Raw genomic sequence first — 19,469 nt, 5'->3', positions numbered from 1 at the left:
GAGGAATTTAACCACTTATGTGCGTGAAGAAAGCTCCTTGGACCGCAGGAAGCTCCTCGCACGCGTTCCTATAACCTACACAATACCTCCTAGCACTGGGGCCTCTACCAGGTGGTTACACACACTTTTACTGAATTTAAAAATCTGAAGAGAGATCATTCCTAGATAACCTTTCAAGCACCTTTTGTTTGAATGGTTTATTTATAATCTTGTCCAGAGGTAGAAACCTGGATTACCTGAACATATCCCCTCCCCCTCCCAGCTCTGTATTTCCACAAAGATCTGACACCAGCACAGCAAGCTGCCTTTTCTGTCACATAAAGCAAGGGGGCAGGTGAGTTTCAGAAGGGATGAGTACCTGCAAACAAGCATCTACACTTGTTCTTTAATAAACATCCGATTTTATTTACAAAGCATTAAAACTTCAGCAAGAAGTACCCAAGGCTAAGTCTCGTCTTGTACAAAACTACGGAACATTAAAAAACAAAAGGAGGGGGGGATGAAAAAGGGAAGAAGAGAATATGCTTGTATTGTACAAACTGAGAAAATCACACTGAAATGGACAGATTTCAGGAGCTGAAAAAAATTCCAAAAGTAGAAATGATGATGAGGAGCTGCTGCCAGAAACCTTTGTATCACAGTTTGCACATTACTGCAGTGTACAGCACAGAGAGATGGAACGGGAGCCATGTCTGCAAATGGAAGTATGTTAGTGAGTCAACTACTAATCTCAACCACTGGTCTGAGATGAAGTAGGAAGTGAAATTCACAAAAAGAGCATTTGACAAAAACGTAGTGGCATCTAAAAATACAGACATGTTGAAACTGACTCAAGGAGAGCTCTTCAACTACTGAGTATTTTGGTTCCAAAAGATGGAATAGCACAAAGAGGCTCTTATTGATGTGTTCTACTTTGATTTCTATCCTAAAATCCAAAAGGCAATCAATCTGTTTGGCTACCTATAGGAGCACCCACTAGCTGATGGAGATTTCACAATAAGCAGTGTTTAAACTCTCTTCTGAGAATACTGTGAAAATGGTGATCCAGGTTAAGCACTTCTGGGCAGCTAAAAGCTCTTTTCAGGCTACTAGTGAGCCACACCCCCCCCCCCCCCCCCCCCGCACACCACTGGTTTCTTTACTCTGGATTTTCAGAGAATTTCAAACACCTAATGTACACATCCATCCAATCTGCTACTTTTGATATAAAAGAACAGCAAAAGCAAAATGTAAAAAAATTTTAAAAGCTAAGCAACCTTTCATAGAAAGGAAGTGAGTGAAACGTGTCATAAGGAAAAGGAGCTTGAATACAAGGAGGGGAGATGTGATGACTGAGGGAAGGACAGAGATCCACAATGATAAAAAAAATTCGTTCCTTCATCTGTGATTTGAACTGTTGCTGCTGCTTTGACTTTGGGAGGCTTTACTGCAGTCCTTGCATAGATTCCCCCACCCCAGTGAAAAAGAAGCCTATTGAGAGACACCTTGGTTTGTTTCCATCTCTGGAAGCCAGCACAAGTAAAGCAATATAAACTACTGATGATTCTTTGCTGGAGACGGATGAAACTAGCTACCTTAAAAAAACACACCATGATTAATGAGAATGAACCAATACTGGAGGGAAACACACCATGAAAGGAAAGCAAAAACGCCTCTTCCAGCCCAGCTTGAGCAAATGGGAAGAGAGGCCTTGCTCATCTCCCCTCCCTTTCTAGAAACATCAAATGTCTCAAGCACTTTCTTCTCTGCCCGTCCTTTGTACACAATATGGAAATACGGGCGGACCTGGTGAAAGACTAAGCTTCAAAACGGAAGAACATGCAACCGAAGTTTTCCAAGGGTACTGGCAGCAGAGTTTCAGTAAGAACAAGTCACTGATGACAGAAGGCATATAGGAAACGGGAAATGACAGGTGAAAAGGATGCTGGGTGCAATGAAATTAGATGAGCAAAACAGGTATCTTTTCTCCAGCAAATTACTCAGTATTAAAGTTTAAATGAGTCAAACTCCCATGTGATGTCTTCACAAATCCTCATTCCTGAGAGCCTATTTGGACTTCTGCTTGAAAGGGAAGGGACATATACTCTTCTTTCATAATTCACTTCTTCATTCAAACATAAAATTCACTCCTTCCACCTCCTGGGTGAAGCAGAGGCATTTTTAAAGTCAATTTCAAATGACTGACAGTGTCCAGAGTCCACATGATGGAAAAGTGGGAGAGACTGAAGCACTTCAAGGATCTTCATAACAGTTCAGAGATTGCTCCCCCTGCTGAAGAGATTAGACACAAAAAGATTTCTTTTAGTATCAACTTAGACCAGTTACTTACAAGAACAAAAATACTGATGGATTCTGAATGACGCATGACAAGCACACATGGGCTAAGAACCCCCTTTAAATTAAAACCAACTCCCACTTACTCTTCTCCATTGAAGCGATAATCCAACACCCCAACCTCCATCCTGTACTTCCTCAGTACTGCCCCAAAGGGCAAAAAGGCAAAATAATCAGAGTTCTACACATTTTCTAGGCTGCTAATGAACTATTCTCCAAGGTGTTAACAAATATTGCTTTATAATCCAAGAAGTGCAGTAAGTAAAGGAAATTCTAGGGTACAACACCTTCAAATCTTTCATATGTTAGACTGATTAGTCACTAAATGATTAACTGTGAGCAACAAATGCTTTCCCAAGCACCCCTGTTCCTCAAGTGACATTCTCATCACCTCAGAATTCCAAATATGATGAAATGTTAATGAAAACTATTGTTGGCATCCCTGTATGCCAACAACTGATCATAAATAAAATCCTCAATAGTAAAATCAAATGAACACTTTCCTGATTCCTCCATAGAAGCTGTTCAACCTCTGAGGGACTTCCTTAAATGGGCTGCTGTGAAATATTAACTAGGAAGTGTAAAAAGAGAACAAGGTGAAGAAAATCCTCCCAGATGTCACTGGGATGGGGGAGAACATGCCACCTGAAGGTAAACTGGTTAAAAAATAATTGCCCGAGTTATGGAAGAACAGTACCCATTTATACACTTTGTCTTTAACCTGCTTTTTAAAGTAAAAATTAAAGCACAAATGAAAACTGGCAGTAAAAATATATTCCCATTTGCCTGAGAACAGACTGAAATTATAAACTCGCCTGGATGCTATACTGTCAAAAATCAAATTTAAACTTTATATAGTTCAGTAAGATAAAAAGTTTATTAATAGCACCTGTTATGCAGATCTCTCTCAACAAAAACATAATAATTAATCTCTTGAGCTTATTTTTAAAAAATCTTGAGATAGAAGAATCTACACCACTTAACACTTTAAGTTTAGTTTTGCTGACTGTCCCCTCAGGTACCCTAACCAAGTTAGTTTTAATAGTTTAAAAAGGAACACAACATTGACATTTTAAGCCTAAATCATGACAGAAAAGCCAAAACAAACCAAAACCAGAGCAATCATACTATGAGCAAGGCAAGAAAGACAGAAAGAGCAGCACAAGAGAAGGCCTTCAGGCTATTTAAAGTCTGCTCCAAGGACACGTATTATTTAGTTGCAACATAAAGGCAACCTACAGTAACATAAAATTCAGCTCATGATGAATGGCTACTACTGGTACCTTCCAATAGCAGCCCAAGCCAAGGTGGCCTAAGAAAATACTGGATATTGATTTTTGTAAAAAATACATTTTTATTGATTTTAGAGAGAGAAGAAGAGAGGGAGGGGAGAGAGGGAGAGAGAGAGAGAGAGAAACATCCATTGGTTGTCTCTCATACACACACTGACTGAGGATCGCATCCCGAAACCCGAAACCCAGGCATGTGCCCTGACCAGGAAGCAAGCCGGCAACCCTCAGGGGCACAAGACGATGCTCAACCAACCGAGCCACAGCAGCCAGGGCTGGATATTGATTTTTTAAATACTTAGCTTAGTCAGCTAATAAAATCATGAGGAATGAGAAACAATATCCAAATAGTCACCTGATTTTAGAAGAAATGCATAAATTAAGTCTCTGACTGACCATTTTTTAAAAATCAAAGAAGAGAGGAACAAAAACCCTCACTCACTACCCAACACTCAAAACAATCACAGGTTCGGGAGATGGTGTGAAGGCCCAAGGTGGTGGGCCTGCCTTAGGGGGGCAGTGGGAGGCCAAACGCAGGGAAATCTCCCTGGTGCCTGTCCACCCCAAGAAGCAGTACCTCTGTTCATTTTAGTCTTTGCCACTCCCATTAGACCCAAGTGCACACTAACCCATTCATGCCCACCATCTCTCGAGGCCTTCACACCATGTATGCTGACAGACCACAGCTTTGTCATACTTGCTACTGATGTTTACCGCCAAGGAGCCTGAGTTTTTTGGCAATCCTTGAGCAGTCACAGGACAACAGGGACACTAGTGGTTCTGCTCCCACCTCAAGTTTCTGATCTGAGGACTGTCCTCTGGAAAGTATCTAATAAGGTAATTGTGAGGAACCTGGTAAGTGCCATGTTGATCTGGCCTTTCCAAAAAGTCCCAAGATTACTACACTTCACTGATGGGTCCTCCCTCATCACAGAAAGTGTGTCTTCATGGATGTTGGTCCACTGGTGCTATCCAATACTGATAGCTATTTGACAGGAAAGAATTTTCTGTAGCCCTGGATTCCAGGTAGCAGATTATTTCTATAGTGGTCTATGTATCTTTCAATCTCCCCTTGAAATGCATAATGTCCTGTTGCAATAAAGAACACACTATAGCAGCTTTGTCAGGGCTAATCAGGGCTTACCAAACAGTTTCTCTAATAATTGCTAAAATGCAGATATTAACAAACAGTTGTCATTTATCTAACTTGAGCAGTAGCACAACCTACACCTATAATCTTGCCTTCAAACAATTTAACTCTAATGCAAAACTAGGGCATTTGGGAGGGGAGGGGCTGTCCACAAAACCTTGAATCTAGAAATACAACCCTCAGACTGAACTGATTTTGTGTGTATGTGATCCTCTACAATGACTGCATGCTGCTTTTTATTGAGAATCTTCAAGGTGTGGAAGAACATGAAACTCAAATGCCAGAGTTTTTACCTTTGTGGCCTTTGGGGACCATGAGAAAATCAACAGCATGTGCCAGCCAGCCTGTGCTTACTCAGGGCCCTCCAAGCTGACCACAGTATTGGATGAAGCCCCACACTTGACCAAAAAATGCCACACAGAAGATATGATGGGTTGTCCTGAAACCGAGACTTCTGATGGAGTTACCTGTAATCCACAGTTTCACCACTCTCCCCTAGATTTGCAGCCATCACAAAGATCCTAACCAAACTGCAGCTAGTTGGTAAAGCTGGATGCAGCCCTTCTGAGAAAGTCTGGGAACCAAACCATAATGCCCCTTTGAGGGTTTTTAATGATCCTGCCCCTCAGCAAACTCTGGAGTTTAATTTGGCCATTTCAGTTTTGAGATTTCCATTCAGGAAAAGGTCAGGAAACCAAGGCCAGAGAAGAAAGGAGAAAACAGACAGAAGGAAGCCTAGATTACATGGGGAAGTACGTCTGCAAACAATCACGAGAAGTTGTTGGGATGTTTGCAGTAATCTATGCAGTTGTTCTGTTTGTGTGTTGTCAGAAAATGTATCATCACCCTGGCTCTATTGTATGAAAGTCTCCTGCAGTTCTTTTAAAGGATAAAGCTGTTAAAATAGCTGTGTCTATTTAAGGTTGACCAACTCAAATGCCTAATAAAAAGAATGTGGGAAACAAAAATCCAGTTTGAAGCACCCATTCCAAGATGTAGGTTCTAGCCTTTAATGAGGGTGGTGCCTCGCTTAACCCTGTCAGCAAAGTGAGTGGGAAGGAACTTCTAACAGGCCCTTGATAATGGCATCTATTCTTCCTAGGAGCTTTGAAACGCTGACTTGTACCAATACTAAAATATGGAGCCTACAGAGAGTTCAAACTTTCACTGAAAACTATATTAAGTAATTTGAGAATTTTAGTAAATAAAAAGCCCCATTCTTTTAAGGCTTAGTAAACTTTCCAACATTTTGATTTCGACTCTTTCAGGTCTTTCTGAAGCACAGCTGAGAACACCACTGCTGCCATGCTCTGAGGCAAACGCCAGCCTCACGGTGTTGCTAACAGAAACCCAGTTTGGCAAATGCCAGAGATATTTAGTCACTGTTAGTGACCACATCAACTAAAAGTTGAAGTCACTGTATTATAGAGAGAAAAATGTGAGTTTTAAAAATTTTTAATGGTTTATTTACTATACATTTACTATTACAAAGTAAATGATTAATTACAGACAGCTTTTGAAGGAGCTAGGAGATTATGTCCTAGAATATTTTAATTAATTCAATATGTTTGGGCACATTTTAAATCCCCCTGAAGCATTTCAGCTCTCTGGGGCAGAAAAACTGATTTAAACCTTAAATTGTGTTTCTTCTGTAGTAGCATCAACTTGTACAAGTGGGTTACGAAAGAATTATTTTTATTTAATGAGTTGATGCAAACTTTGTTGGCGATACCCATATAAATCTTTCAGACTATTTAAAAATATATAGCCCGTGGCCAGCGTGGCTCAGCGGTTGAGCACCGACCTAGGATCCAGGAGATCACAGTTCGATTCCTGGTCAGGGCACATGCCCAGGTTGCGGGCTTGATCCCCAGCAGGGGGCGTGCAGGACGCAGCCGATCAGTGGCTCTCATCATTGATGTTTTTCTCTCTCTCTCTCTCTCTCCATCTCCCTTCCTCTCTCTGAAATCAGTAAAAATATATTAAAAAATAAAATAAAATAAAAAATACACACACACACACACACACACACACACACACAAACAGAGCCTTACGTGGATTGAATAAGGAGGTAGTAACAGTGTCAGGGAAGCACCTTAAATACTGTTGTCAGAAAAATGGCAGTGCCCCATGGTGTGGGCTGGGCTGCAAAACACTAAACTCCAGCTACTCGGAGGCACAATAACTCAAAGAGAGGAGCAGCCGAGTCTGCTCCGGCCTCTCTGCAGAGGGGTCACGCGCACGACTGGCTGGCTGAAGGGGTAAGCGAGGAGCTGTCTCACACTCCAGCGCCTCCCGCCACCACACCTGCATTAAGGCACTGACATTACAATTTTACAGCAAGGGGGGAAAACCTGAATGCAACCTGATATTTTATCAGTCCAGCCTCTGAGTCTACTGACCCAGCCACAGAAAACTGAGAGTATCATATTAACTAAGCAGTGCTTGTATATAAAATGAAAAGTTTCTAAAACCCAACCACGTTTGAATAGAAATAGATTCTAATTTGATTACTAGTTTCCAAACAAGTGATCATTTAGCCTAGTCACGAATATCTGATAGAAAACTGAAACTGTTCTCCTATCCCCCGATAAAAATTCCTCAATCACATCAAAGTGAGAAAACTCAGTAAGTTTCAAAAGGCTTAGGTGTTAAGAAGCTAAAAGATTCTGCAGTTTCTATGTTTTTGGTAATTTCCTCTTGTTTGAAAAAAACAAGACGATTCATCTTTTTTATCATGACAGTACTACCAACAACTTAATTATTGCTTCTAGACTACTGGGAGAGAGAAAAAGCTCTGGGATTTGAACAACTGGAAGAGACAGAGAAAGAGAGAGAGAGAAGAAAGAGAAAAGAAGAGGGAGGAGAAAAGCTGCAAAGAGCCAGGGGCTGTATAGAGCAGGCTTATAGTTCTGGTTATCTGCATGGCTCTTTCATTTGAGGCAAAACAAAACACCTAAGAGCAAATACAGATGAAGGACTGAATTAAACAATTAAACCAGGGGTTGTTACCCCTTTTCAGGTCATGGATTTTGATAGGAATCTAATTAAAGCTATGGGCATCTTCACCACACAAATATTCACACAATATTCTGCATATAATATCAAGGGAATGTAGACCCCCTGAAACCTATATAGGGACCCAAGGTGAAGGGCCACTGAATTAAGGCAAATCTGGTTTAGCCTGCCCTTGCTGGAAGCTTAAAACTCAGAGAATATCTGCCACTTGGAAAAAGGAGGAAGGAAGGAAAAAATGCTGCAGGTACACGGAGTCAGGGGCTGTACAAAGCAAGGCCACAAAGCAAGCCAGACAGCGCTCCCAATGTGTCCTTACCTGTCAAGGGCTGGCTGAGTTCCGCCTGCACTTTACCCTTCGCTGATCCTTCCAGAGGTAAACCTCTGTCCCCTTTGTAGAGTTTCGGTTTAAATGGAGAATCTTTCTCTTTACCTTTTGATCCTTTAGGCCGGCCTGCTTGCTTCTTCTTGGATTTGCCATCCCCCTTCACACCCAGTAGTGGATGGACTTCTGTAAAAGGACAGATAGGCATGGAAAGGAATCCATACACCACCAGTCCCATCACCCTGACTGAGCACATGGCATGCCACCTATCCATGAGCAAAGAATGTTGCCCGTGTGTCCCAGATCCGCTAACACAAGGAGAAATATTTGCTTTGCTTATTATTTATAAAACTATAAAAACAATGGCCATTAACTGAGAAATAGTTACTTGGCCAAAGGGCGCATGCAGCATACGTGGTTTGCACCAAGTCATGGTGGCTCTAATTGAAAAAGTAGCCGAAGGACACAACGACACTATACACACCAAGGCAGAACAGGAATGCACATATCCACAATTTCATGCGAGAAGAGAGAGAAGATGGGTTTTGGAACTAGAGACCAGGGTAAGAATCCTGACTCAAACACGTGATAATAAAGGAGACTGTAAAAAGTACACAGGAGGAAAGAAAAGACTGTCCAAGTCTGACTAGCACTTTACCCCCTAATAAAATCTTCAAGGGACGGGGTGGGGGCGGGGGTGGCTATGGGAACGGTGGCATAACGAAACAAACTCTGAGCCACACGTCAAAAGGCTTATTGTGTCGTTGTATCTGCAGGCAAAGTACAGAGGGCAGAACCTCCCCATTTTGAAAGAAGTGAAAGCACATGAATCATTACAAAGTTGTAAAGCACTATAAAGAAGACTCATGGGAAAACTCCTTTAAGATAAAATCACCAAAACAGGAAATGACCAGACTGTCCTGGAGAGTAAAAAGTGGTGCCTACCGGGCACCAGAGAGAAGACGGCTCTTACCGTCATTTGGTACTCCTTGAAGTTCTATATTGGTTGTTTTGGGTTTCTTCTTAGGTGGCTGGGACCCATCTGCTGAAGACTGCCTCTTCTTCTCTGAGCTAGCCCCTTCGTCCATCAAGGAAGTTTGAACTGCATCCGGTGGGGGGCCATAAGGATTTTCTTCTGGGTCTTCTACCTCAGGGGCAATGGGTAAATATAACAGAGCCTTTGAATCTTCCAGTTCTTCATCACTATTTGGAATAAGATCAGACAAGGGATGGGAAAAAAAGGAGACAGTTGCTTAAAATAATAACCCTTCCTCTAGGACAGAATGACCTCTATTAACCATAAGCAACAGGTATGGATCTAGAACTCTAAGAAAGCCAATATGAATGAAAGGATATCTGACAACATGATTAATAAAATCAGTAGTAAAATTAAATGGTATAAATGAATTATTTTAGTTTAAGATTTTCTATCAGGGGAGAAAGGAAGGGATTTCTTATACACCAAAGCAGACATCTTTTGGGGTTAATAAACAGATGGGACTGAAGGGCCAGCTAGGGGAACCTGATAAGTACAACACCAGAGGCGAAATGAGGACGAGCCCCAGTGGTGGCTCACCTGCTACAGAAAGCAGCAATCGGGTCCACACTGGTGACATCCACTTCCTCATCCTCAGCAGCATCAGCCCCTGCAGGACAGACACATAGCAGAGATGTGAAAAGTGCAAAACTACTTTTTACTTTTAGCTCAATGATTTTCATAAACTGAAATTCAGAAGAAACAAAGGAGGAAAACTAAACAGTTCATTTTACTTAATCATTCAACAAATATGTGCTGAATCTCCAACATACGCTAGGCACTGGGACTACAGTGATACTAAGACAGCTGGGAACAGTTTTTCAGTAAAAGCTTCACAGTCTAATTGGGAAGACAGACATGAACGGGTCATTTCAATTCAACACAGTAAGTGCTACAGTAAAGGTATGTTCAATGTGCTAAGTAGATGAGAACCAGGCACAGCTTATGTGAAAGTTCAGGGAAGCGTCACAGGACATAATTCAGTGATACCAATACGTCTACCACATGCTGCATTCCTGGTGATCCTCCTAAAACATGAGGGTGTAAGTTATCTAGTATTACAAAACAGGGACCTGATTCCAGCACCATCAACGTGACCTGTGGCATTAATTATTCACTCACAGTGCCAACTGGGCAGACTAAGCATTCACACTCAAACCCCTACTAGACATAAAGCCCTGTGTTAGACACCATGGGGATAAAAAGTCAAATCTTTATTCTCAAGGACTTTCCCATCAAGAAGTTCAGAAGACAAAGACAAAAATTCCAATGATCATGATCATAATAGAAACTGACCTCTGAATGCCTATCACACCTGGCACTACACTGAGTGCTTCAGGTGAAGTACCTCATCTATTCCCCCACAACCCTAAAAGGCAGGTTCTATTATTATTAATACTATTAAACAAATGAGGACACTCAGGTTTAAAGAATAAGTATCTTTCCTAACACAATATGACTCAGAGCTCGAGCTCTTTACCTTCATCCTACTGACAAAGGAGTGACAATACATGATACCCCTGACCACCCAGCATGTGTGGGAGCTTTGCTAAATGCTGCAGGTAAATTCTCATTCAATCACCTGCAATTAATCGGGAAATACAAAGTGAAATGTTGAGAGAGCTGTTAAATCCTAGTAATAGTGCCCACATAAGCCCTCAGTCAATTTAAAAAAGGTGCCATTTTAGACTAAGTGATGAAATAAAGTTTAAACACAAAGAATGAATACTAAATAAAGCAATCATTTTCACTTTGAGAAATACTATTTGCAGTTGGGAAATATTACCTGTCTGCTCCGGCTCACTCTTATCTTCATCTTCAATATCAAACTCTGATTCCCTTTCCTCATATTCTACATTTTCATCCAACTCTTTGAAGTCTGGTGCAAAGGCACTCCAATTTTCCTACGCCACGAACAAAATATACTACATAACTGTCTGAGAAAGCAACAGTCTGCACTGTAGACATTAATGATATAAATGAAAGAAACTTAGAATTCTGTGATCAAATCCGGTGGGTAATGAAAATCAGGTATCTATAGGTTTTACTATATTAAGGTATTTCCTACCTTAAACGTTCCAAGTCATTATTAACTATAGCTCTTTCATGAAAAACCTGCCATCTTTAATCTTTTTAAGATGTAATTCTGAGGTAAAATGAACTCCCAACTCCCACTTACTCTTCTTCATTGAAGCAATAATCCAGCACCCAAACCTCCACCCAATACTTTCTCAGTATTGCCCAAAGGGCAAAAAAGGCAAAATGATCAGAGTTCTACACATTTTCTAGATTGCTAATAAACCATTATCCAAGGTGTTAACAAAATTGCTTTATAACCCAAAAAATTCACTAAGTAAAGGAAATTCTAGGGTATGATATCTTCAAATCTTTCATGTATGTGACTGATTATGAGTACACTGATTACAAATATAATTAAAAGTGTTGAAAACAAAACCAAGATATAAAACAGAAAACAACTGAGCTGAAAACAAGAAAAGAAAAAGAAAAATCTATCTCAGATAAAAAATAGAAAAATGTAAGAGAAAGTCCACTAGACTTGTCACTGAAAACAACTAGTAAATCAGCTATGGCCCAAGACCATCCCATCAAAATAAAGCAAAGCTAGATACACTGAACCTATTTAATTAGGTTACAAGAATCATATGCAAAAAAAGAAAGTAAGGTAATTTTTAACTTACTATTTGTAAAATTCTTTGCTAAAAAGAAAGGATTTCTAGTTTCAAAGTAATTAAACCAGAAAAATACTTACTACTTGATTTTGTGCCCAGATAGATACCACTCCACTAGAAATAGATGCTATGATGGGTCGAACAGGATGCCACTACATTTAATGAAGGAAAGAAAAATCAATTCTAAGAATGAATCCATGATATTCTGTGTTTCAGAAGTAACAATAGCAACCTCTCATTCTACTCACTGCTACGTCCAACAGGAGCTCTCCTCTTGTCCCGTGGAGAATCTTCACCAGGTTGCCTATGCTCTTCTCCCAGATGTACAGTGCGTGCTGCCGGGCTGAACCTGCCACTATGTATTCCCCATCCCCAGAGAAACAACATTTCTTCCACGGAGTCCTAAAGGACAAAGAAAGGAGCCAAGGAGAACTAGAGCCTGGGCCCAGGTCATGAACTATCACATATTCTTCTGGGTTGAAACACACACCTATTTACCAAGTCCTGCAATTTCTGCATAGGTTCAGGCTCTCCATCTCTTCCACAAGTTAAGATTTCTCTGCCATCATAAACTCTGATTATCCGATCTGCTGTGTTAATTAAAAAGCAACTACAGAAAGAAGAGAAATGTCAACACTTAACATTTTCTATTGCAACCTGTTTCTTAGAACAGTACCATAAAACAACTAATAAACTGGGGGGAGACTAAGTAAAGATTTAAGTAATGAACTTGAATACTTATGCATCTGTCACCTTCCAAACCAAAATTTAATGTGAAGCAAGAATATGTTATATACTTTCTGTGTATCCTTGAACCTGGTATGTGCAAACAAACTAATCATCAGTATTGATTGAGATCCAAGACCTGTAAATTGAAACCAGCTTGCTGAATTCACAAGGATACAGTTAAATGTATACAAACACTTCATTTCTTTGGCCTGTTTTATACACAATATACTCTTCTTAATGAGTTCATAAACTATTTCAATTTAAAATGTTCCTTTTTTTACTGTAATAACATTAGAAATCTATCTAAAATATATTATTGCACACCTTCTTCCAGACTTCACTGACTAACCTTTTCTTTTTTTTTTCTTTTTTAAATATATCTTTATTGATTTCAGAGAGAGGAAAGGAGAGGGAGAGACAGAAACATCAATGATGAGAGAGTCATTGATTGAGCCCGCAACCCGGGCATGTGCCCTGACCAGGAATCGAACCCCGATCGCCTGGATCCTAGGTCAATGCTCAACGGCTGAGCCACGCCTGGCCTGGCAACCTTTTCTTAATTTAAGAGAATTTTGAACATGAATGTCCTCTAAGCATGAATGGGTGTTCGTATATGAAATAGGATGACTGTTACCTCTTTTATTGACTACCTATTTCTTCCTGTCTCTGTTGATATATCTACTTCTAGATGGGTAACCAAACTTACCAGAAAAACATCTGAAATTAAAGGGGGAAACAGGTCTTACGTGAGTAAAGTATATGTTCGGTTACTGTGTGAATTCTGTGACATCTATTCTAATAATAATAGCTAATCTTTACCCAGGGCTAACCATGTGCCAAGCATTTTGGTTCTAAGCACGTATCACTCAGATAACCTTTCTGTAAAGGAACTGCCTGATAACGTCCAGATAAGGAAGATGTAAATGCTGGTATAATGCAATAAATTTTATGAACTTAAGAATCAGACACTGGCAGTTTCTAATAACCATTTTTTAAATAAACTTTAAACAATTTTAAGTATAATACACACAAACAGTGTGAATCTTAAATAGCTTTGCATTCCACTCAATTTTAAAACTGTCCCTAAAAAGACAAGGTCTTACCTCCCCTTCCGGGCAAACTCTATTGACTTAATGGCTGTGGTATTGCTTGTTCCAGTTGTTACTCTGAAGGAAGCAACAAGATCCTGAGAATCTGTTTTTAGGACCAAAATCTAAAGTTTAAAAAAAAAACAACAGTAAAAAGTAAGTATTTTGATAACTTACAGTAATTAGATCTGGCTTCTGTTTTTAAAACTGGGCAGAGACTGGGTAGAAATATGAACATCTTTATTCCCATATATTCAACCTTATTAACTGGTATTGCCTTTTACCTCTTCAAATAAAGGATAATGTTTTAATCTATTCTTAAAATAGAATGTTTATGTTATTCACAATAATCAAAAAGTGGAAGCAGCCCAAATATTCATCAATAGATGAGTGAACAAACAAAATGGAGTACAGGCATACAATGGAATATTATTCAGCCTTGAAAAGGAGAAAGATTCTGGCACCTGCTGAGCATGGGTAAATCTTAAGGACATTATGCTAAATGAAAAAAGCCAGTGACAAAAAGACAAATACTGTACCAGTCCACTTATATGAGGTACCAAGAGTAGCCAAATTCATACAGACTGAATGACAATTGCCATGGGCTGGGGGCAGAGGGCGGAAGTAGGGAGTTACTGTTTAATGTTTTGCAAGATGAAAAGAGTTCTATAGATGGATGGTGGTGATGGTTGCAAAACAATGTGAATGTACTTAATACTAATGAACTATATACACTTAATGGTTAAGGTGGTAACTTTTATGTTGTGTGTAATTAATGGTTTTCTACTACAATTTAAAAAAACTTGTCACTTTCTAAAGTAGCCATGAAATTATATTTGCTCATGTGCCTCAGTCAAAAAAATAAAATAAATAAAAATCAAGGTGCCTAATGGAACTACAAACTCTAAGCTTAAAAGGGACCTTAACACTCACCTAACCTTACTTCTATGAAACTATAGGTTAAACTGGGCTGAATATATAATCTTTACAGAACTAGGTATTTTCATCAGCAACATCCCATTTATAATATGACTTTTAAATTTTATAATTTAGTAATGGTCCTTCATTGGTAGCATCCAGTAAAGGCCCTTCCATCTTTCTCTAGGCCACATCATCTCTGACCACTATAAATCCAAAGAACAGAAATTATTAAGCATGAGAGAAAAATAGGCTACATTTGCCATGGGCAGGAGGCATGCTTAGTGCAGGGGTAGAGGAAATTTCAGGGGAAGTAGCACAAGTACACATGAAATGAGCCAAAGCACAGGATGACTAAGGTGTATTTCACTGGTTTCTAGGCTTACCTTTCCTTTTGCATTTCCTGTATAGATATATTCCCCTCGCCTATCAAAAGAAGCAACCACGTTCAAGTCCGAGTCATCGTCTACCGGCAGAACGACGTGTTTGGAATCTGAAAGGGTCAACATGACAGGAGCAGATTTCATGGGACACACGAGAACCTTGTTCCTGTTTAAAAATATGAATAGTACATTGGCTGTTGCCTTGGTATCAGAAGGTTGATTCCCTTGCCGTTCTCCCTAATCCCTATGCACTACCATCACCAACTCCTCTGGCCCAAGCAAACTGATTATAGTGAAAAAACCTAAAATCTAAATGTCTAATGACAGAGAAATGACTGAGTACAGTTATGGGATCCTACCTTGACAAAATAAAATGTAATCACTTATAATAAAAATGTAGCAAACTAGTGAGATATGTATGAAATAAAGTGAAAAAGCAAAATACTGATTAAAACCGTGTAGAAAGTACAGATTTATGTACATGTAACATGCATATTCATGCTTTGTGAGCTATAAAGCATTATCTAACAACCTTTATACAGAAAGAGAATCTGACTAAAAGAGAACCCAGAGAAATGCAGACAAGTTATGTCTGGGTAATGGAACGATGGGTAACACTTTCTTAAATGCAGTTTTAATACTGAACGATTTCCCCAAATAAGGAAATTCAAATGATGGGGGATGAGAGTCAGGTCAAGGACCTGTCATTATACCTATTCCTACCTCTGCCTATTTCCAAAGCCCTAATTTTGGCCAGCTTTGAACTATATAACATTCTCCCAACATCTATGTAGTAGAGCCAACCTAGACAGAAAGGCTTTTTATGTGGAAGGTCTAAAGAAATGTGTGCATTTGCCTCCTAAAACCTTAAACTGAAATTGTCATGAGCCTGGAGCTAATCCATATAGAATCAGACCCCACCCCGGGAAAGAATAGCTCAGATTAAACATACTGATCTCTTGGATGATACTGGACTTTTAGGATGGGTGAAGGGAATCGGAACCTCTGGTCGCAGTCTCCCGAAAGAACATCCCACTGTGACACTATGTTATCAGTGGAAGCACTCACAAGCTTATGACCATCTCGGCTCCAGCTGAGAAGGTAAAAAAAAGGTAACTTAGCACATGTTCTGAGGTAAAGTATATCATACCACTGTTACGTCAAAAATCATGAGTCACATATATCGCCCTAACTACACAGGTCAATAATATTTCTTTTTTAAAAACATATACTCAAATCCACAACAAGCTTTCCCAACTAAGCAATAAATAAGCATGTCTTCATGACATCTTCATATCTAGTAACAGAAGCTCTTAATAATTCAAGACAACACAAGTGGCTCTGTGAAAGAACATACTCAAACATTATAGTCTACATCCAGCAAACTCTTAAGTGTTGATGTAACAAAACACAGGTTATTTTCTTGGGGGTAGGGAGGGAGTATCTGAGCTTTCTAATTGTTCCTGAGCAGCACCTTCAGAGCATAAAGAAAATAATAAAGTATCTGTTGTTTAAAATAATTAAGAAAGGAATGAATTCCTGATGCTAACTACAGCTAAACACCCTGGACATTATATATAAACAAACAGAAAAAGACTCTGAAAGACAGAGAGAAAACAACTGGCTAGAGACTGCAGGAGAGGAGAAATGACATCATAGTTCCTTGGAGTTCTTTTTGCCCCATGTCCTAGGTGCACCAGACCAGGTGATGGAGAAGCCAACAACAAAGTAATACCAATGGGCACACACACAAAAATAGCTGAAGAAGAGGCTGCCTTTTCTGGCTGAAGGACCAGGAAAGGACAAACTGGAGGCAGAAAACATTTAGACAATAATCACTCTATTCCAGCAGCCACCACAGAAAAAACTACAACCCTAGTCAACAAGGTCTAAATAGAGTCTAGACTTCCATTATTGCCCAGTTACAGCAAAGCACCCTTCCCGCCTAGCTGGTGTCAGAGAGAGCTCAGGGGGGAGCCAAACTTTCATGTGGTAATGAGGCCCCTCACCGCAGTATTAGTGGAGACCAGGTGGGGAACTGACACAAGGCACTTCTATCCTTCCCAGCCAGGACAGTATCAGCCTAGGAGGCCCAGTGGGGAGACTGAATTTCCAACCTCACCCAGCAAAATGCAGCCAAATAAGAAACTTGGACTTCTAACCCATCTGGCAATAATGAGATGGTGCCCTCGCTTCCCTTTGGTGCAGTATCAGAGGAGGCCTGCTAAAACACAAGATTTTTTATTTTTTAAAAATATATCTTTATTGATTTCAGAGAGAGGAAAGCAGAGGGAGAGAGAGAGAAACACCAATGATGAGTTATTAACCAGCTGCCTCCTGCACGCCCCTTGCTGGGGATCGAGCCCGCAACCTGGGCATGTGCCCTGACCAGGAATCGAACCATGACCTCCTGGTTCATGGGTTGATGCTCAACCATGAGCCATGCTGGCCGGGCTAAAACACAAGATTTAAACAATAAATAAGCTGTATAGTCTTACAACACAACACCCCAAATGCCCAAGTTTCAACTGAAAATCACTATCAACCCAAGAACAAAGAAAATTTCAACTTGAATGAGAAGAGACAATCAACAGATACTAACACAGAAGTGACAAAGATGTTAGAATTACTGGACAAGGATTTAAATGCAGCATAAAAAATGCTTCAACAAGCAATTGCAAACATGCTTGAAAAAAACAGAAAGTGTCAGCAAAGAAAGAGAACATACAGAGAAGAACAGAGATGGGAACTTTAGAATTGAACATTATAATAACTAAAATAAAAAATTAGAGATGGGTTCAGCAGCCCATGAAGAAGAAAAAGGAAAAAATCAGTAAATAAAATAAAAAATTTGCAATCTGAACAATAGGGAGAAAACAGACTGAAAAAATTGAACAAAGCCTCACAGACCTGTGGGACTATAATAAAAGATCTAAAGCCATATCATCAGAGTCCTGGATGGAGAGAAAAAAGAGTGGGTTTTCTAAGTATTTGAGTATTTCTAAGTATTTGAAAATATAATGGCTGAAAATTTCCCAAATTTGACAAGATATAAAACCTACAGATTCAAGAAGCTGAAAAAAACCTCAAACAGGATAAGCTCAAAGAAATTTACTCCAAGACACAGAGAAAAACTCCTGAAACAAAGAGACAAAGAAAAACATTCTTTTTTTCCTTCGGCAAAACAGATTTATTGGCGGGGTGGGGGGGTGGGGGGAGGGTTTGCATTCCAGAATGTGCAGGCAAGGCAAGCCAGGTGGAAAATGGAGGAAGTCCAAAGGAAAGAGTCCTTAGGAGAGAAACGACTGCCGTACCCATGGGGAACAATTTACATGGCAGCAGATTTCTCAACAGAAGCCAAGAAGGTCAGAAGGAAGTGACACATCTTTCAAGGGCTGAAAGAAAAGAACTGTCAACCCAAATTCTATATCCAGTGAAAATATCCCTCAGGAACAAAGAGGTAAATTGAGACACTTGTCACCAGCAGACCTACCCTAACAGAATGGCTCAAGGAGGTTCTCTACACAGAAAGGAAATGATAGAAGAAGAAATCTTAGAATCAGTAAGGAAGAACAATGACGAGAGTAAGAATGTCAGTAAGTAGAGACTTTTTTCTCCTCTTGAGTTTTGACATATGAAGTAAAAATCACAATACTGTCTTATGTGGGTCTCAATATATATAGGGGGAAATATTTAAGACAATTATATTATAAACAAAGGAGGGTAAAAAAAGATAAGGTTTCTTACACTTCACTTAAACTGGTAAATGTTAACACTAGTAGATGGTGAAAAGTTTTGTATACACAATATAATACCTAGTAACTACTAAAAAGCTAAATAAATACCCTCAAAAATACTACAGATAAATAAAAATGGAATGCTAAAAAATATTCAAGAAACCCACAGGAAGGCAAGAAAAGGAAAAGAGAATTGAAAAACTGAACAAAAAAAGAAACCCAAAACCAGTATTAACTTAAATTTTGCGACAAAGAGGAGTTGCAGTTGAGGACTTAGCAAGCAACATACCCCGTTGCTAAGAACACAGGCTCAAGAGTCAGACTTATGCCTGAACATTACCACCTTCCAGATGCTTGATCTTTGGCAAGTTATATAACCTTTCTAAACCTCAATTTCCTCACCTATAACATGGAGACAATAACAGTTATTATCCACAGGAGACCGTTCAAAGAATTAAAATTAATACGTATAAAACTCTTAGCCCAATGCTTGACATATAATGAGAGCTCAAAAAACATTAGCAATTATTTGTATCAGAGACAAGATAAATGTATTCCCAGATTCAGGACTTGAGGGACAAAGGAAGGCAAGGGTAAAATGAGCAAGTGAATATAGAGATTAAGTTCAAGTCTACATACAAAAGGACTCTGGTGCCTCTCCCACCAGCGCTAGAACACTTGCAGTCATGTTTACCCAAGAAAGGCAAGTGGAGGTTCCTTCTAGAGAACATGAATTTAAAAAAGAAGAGGCCTACAGAAGCTATAACTTGAGGGT

General features: G+C 39.6%; 1 protein-coding gene across 4 annotated transcripts in view; it reads right to left on the bottom strand.

Annotated features, from left to right (window-relative positions):
• Nucleotides 1-367: 367 nt before the first annotated feature.
• Nucleotides 368-19,469, bottom strand: part of RBBP5 (RB binding protein 5, histone lysine methyltransferase complex subunit) — a 29,326-nt gene continuing 10,224 nt past the window's right edge. Inside the window, exons 4-14 of one of the 4 annotated variants that reach the window (XM_016215060.2) lie at nucleotides 15,910-16,050; nucleotides 14,961-15,123; nucleotides 13,672-13,781; nucleotides 12,330-12,449; nucleotides 12,088-12,241; nucleotides 11,920-11,991; nucleotides 10,936-11,053; nucleotides 9,690-9,759; nucleotides 9,087-9,316; nucleotides 8,108-8,299; nucleotides 368-2,271 (exon numbers count right to left, since the gene is read on the bottom strand). In XM_016215060.2, coding sequence (XP_016070546.1) covers nucleotides 2,243-2,271; nucleotides 8,108-8,299; nucleotides 9,087-9,316; nucleotides 9,690-9,759; nucleotides 10,936-11,053; nucleotides 11,920-11,991; nucleotides 12,088-12,241; nucleotides 12,330-12,449; nucleotides 13,672-13,781; nucleotides 14,961-15,123; nucleotides 15,910-16,050 — 1,399 coding nt within the window. In that variant the 3' untranslated portion in view covers nucleotides 368-2,242. Of the gene's footprint in view, nucleotides 2,272-8,030; nucleotides 8,300-9,086; nucleotides 9,317-9,689; nucleotides 9,760-10,935; nucleotides 11,054-11,919; nucleotides 11,992-12,087; nucleotides 12,242-12,329; nucleotides 12,450-13,671; nucleotides 13,782-14,960; nucleotides 15,124-15,909; nucleotides 16,051-19,469 lie in introns of those variants that run through there. The other 3 variants (XM_016215067.2, XM_016215074.2, XM_087827978.1) reach the window with 3 other exon arrangements.

The sequence above is a fragment of the Miniopterus natalensis genome, chromosome 19, assembly GCF_054644295.1.
Source record: "Miniopterus natalensis isolate mMinNat1 chromosome 19, mMinNat1.hap1, whole genome shotgun sequence".
NCBI classification, from domain to species: Eukaryota; Metazoa; Chordata; class Mammalia; order Chiroptera; family Miniopteridae; genus Miniopterus; species Miniopterus natalensis.
The sequence above is the reverse complement of the archived record's forward strand: the minus strand, read 5'-3'. Positions and strand labels throughout refer to the sequence as shown.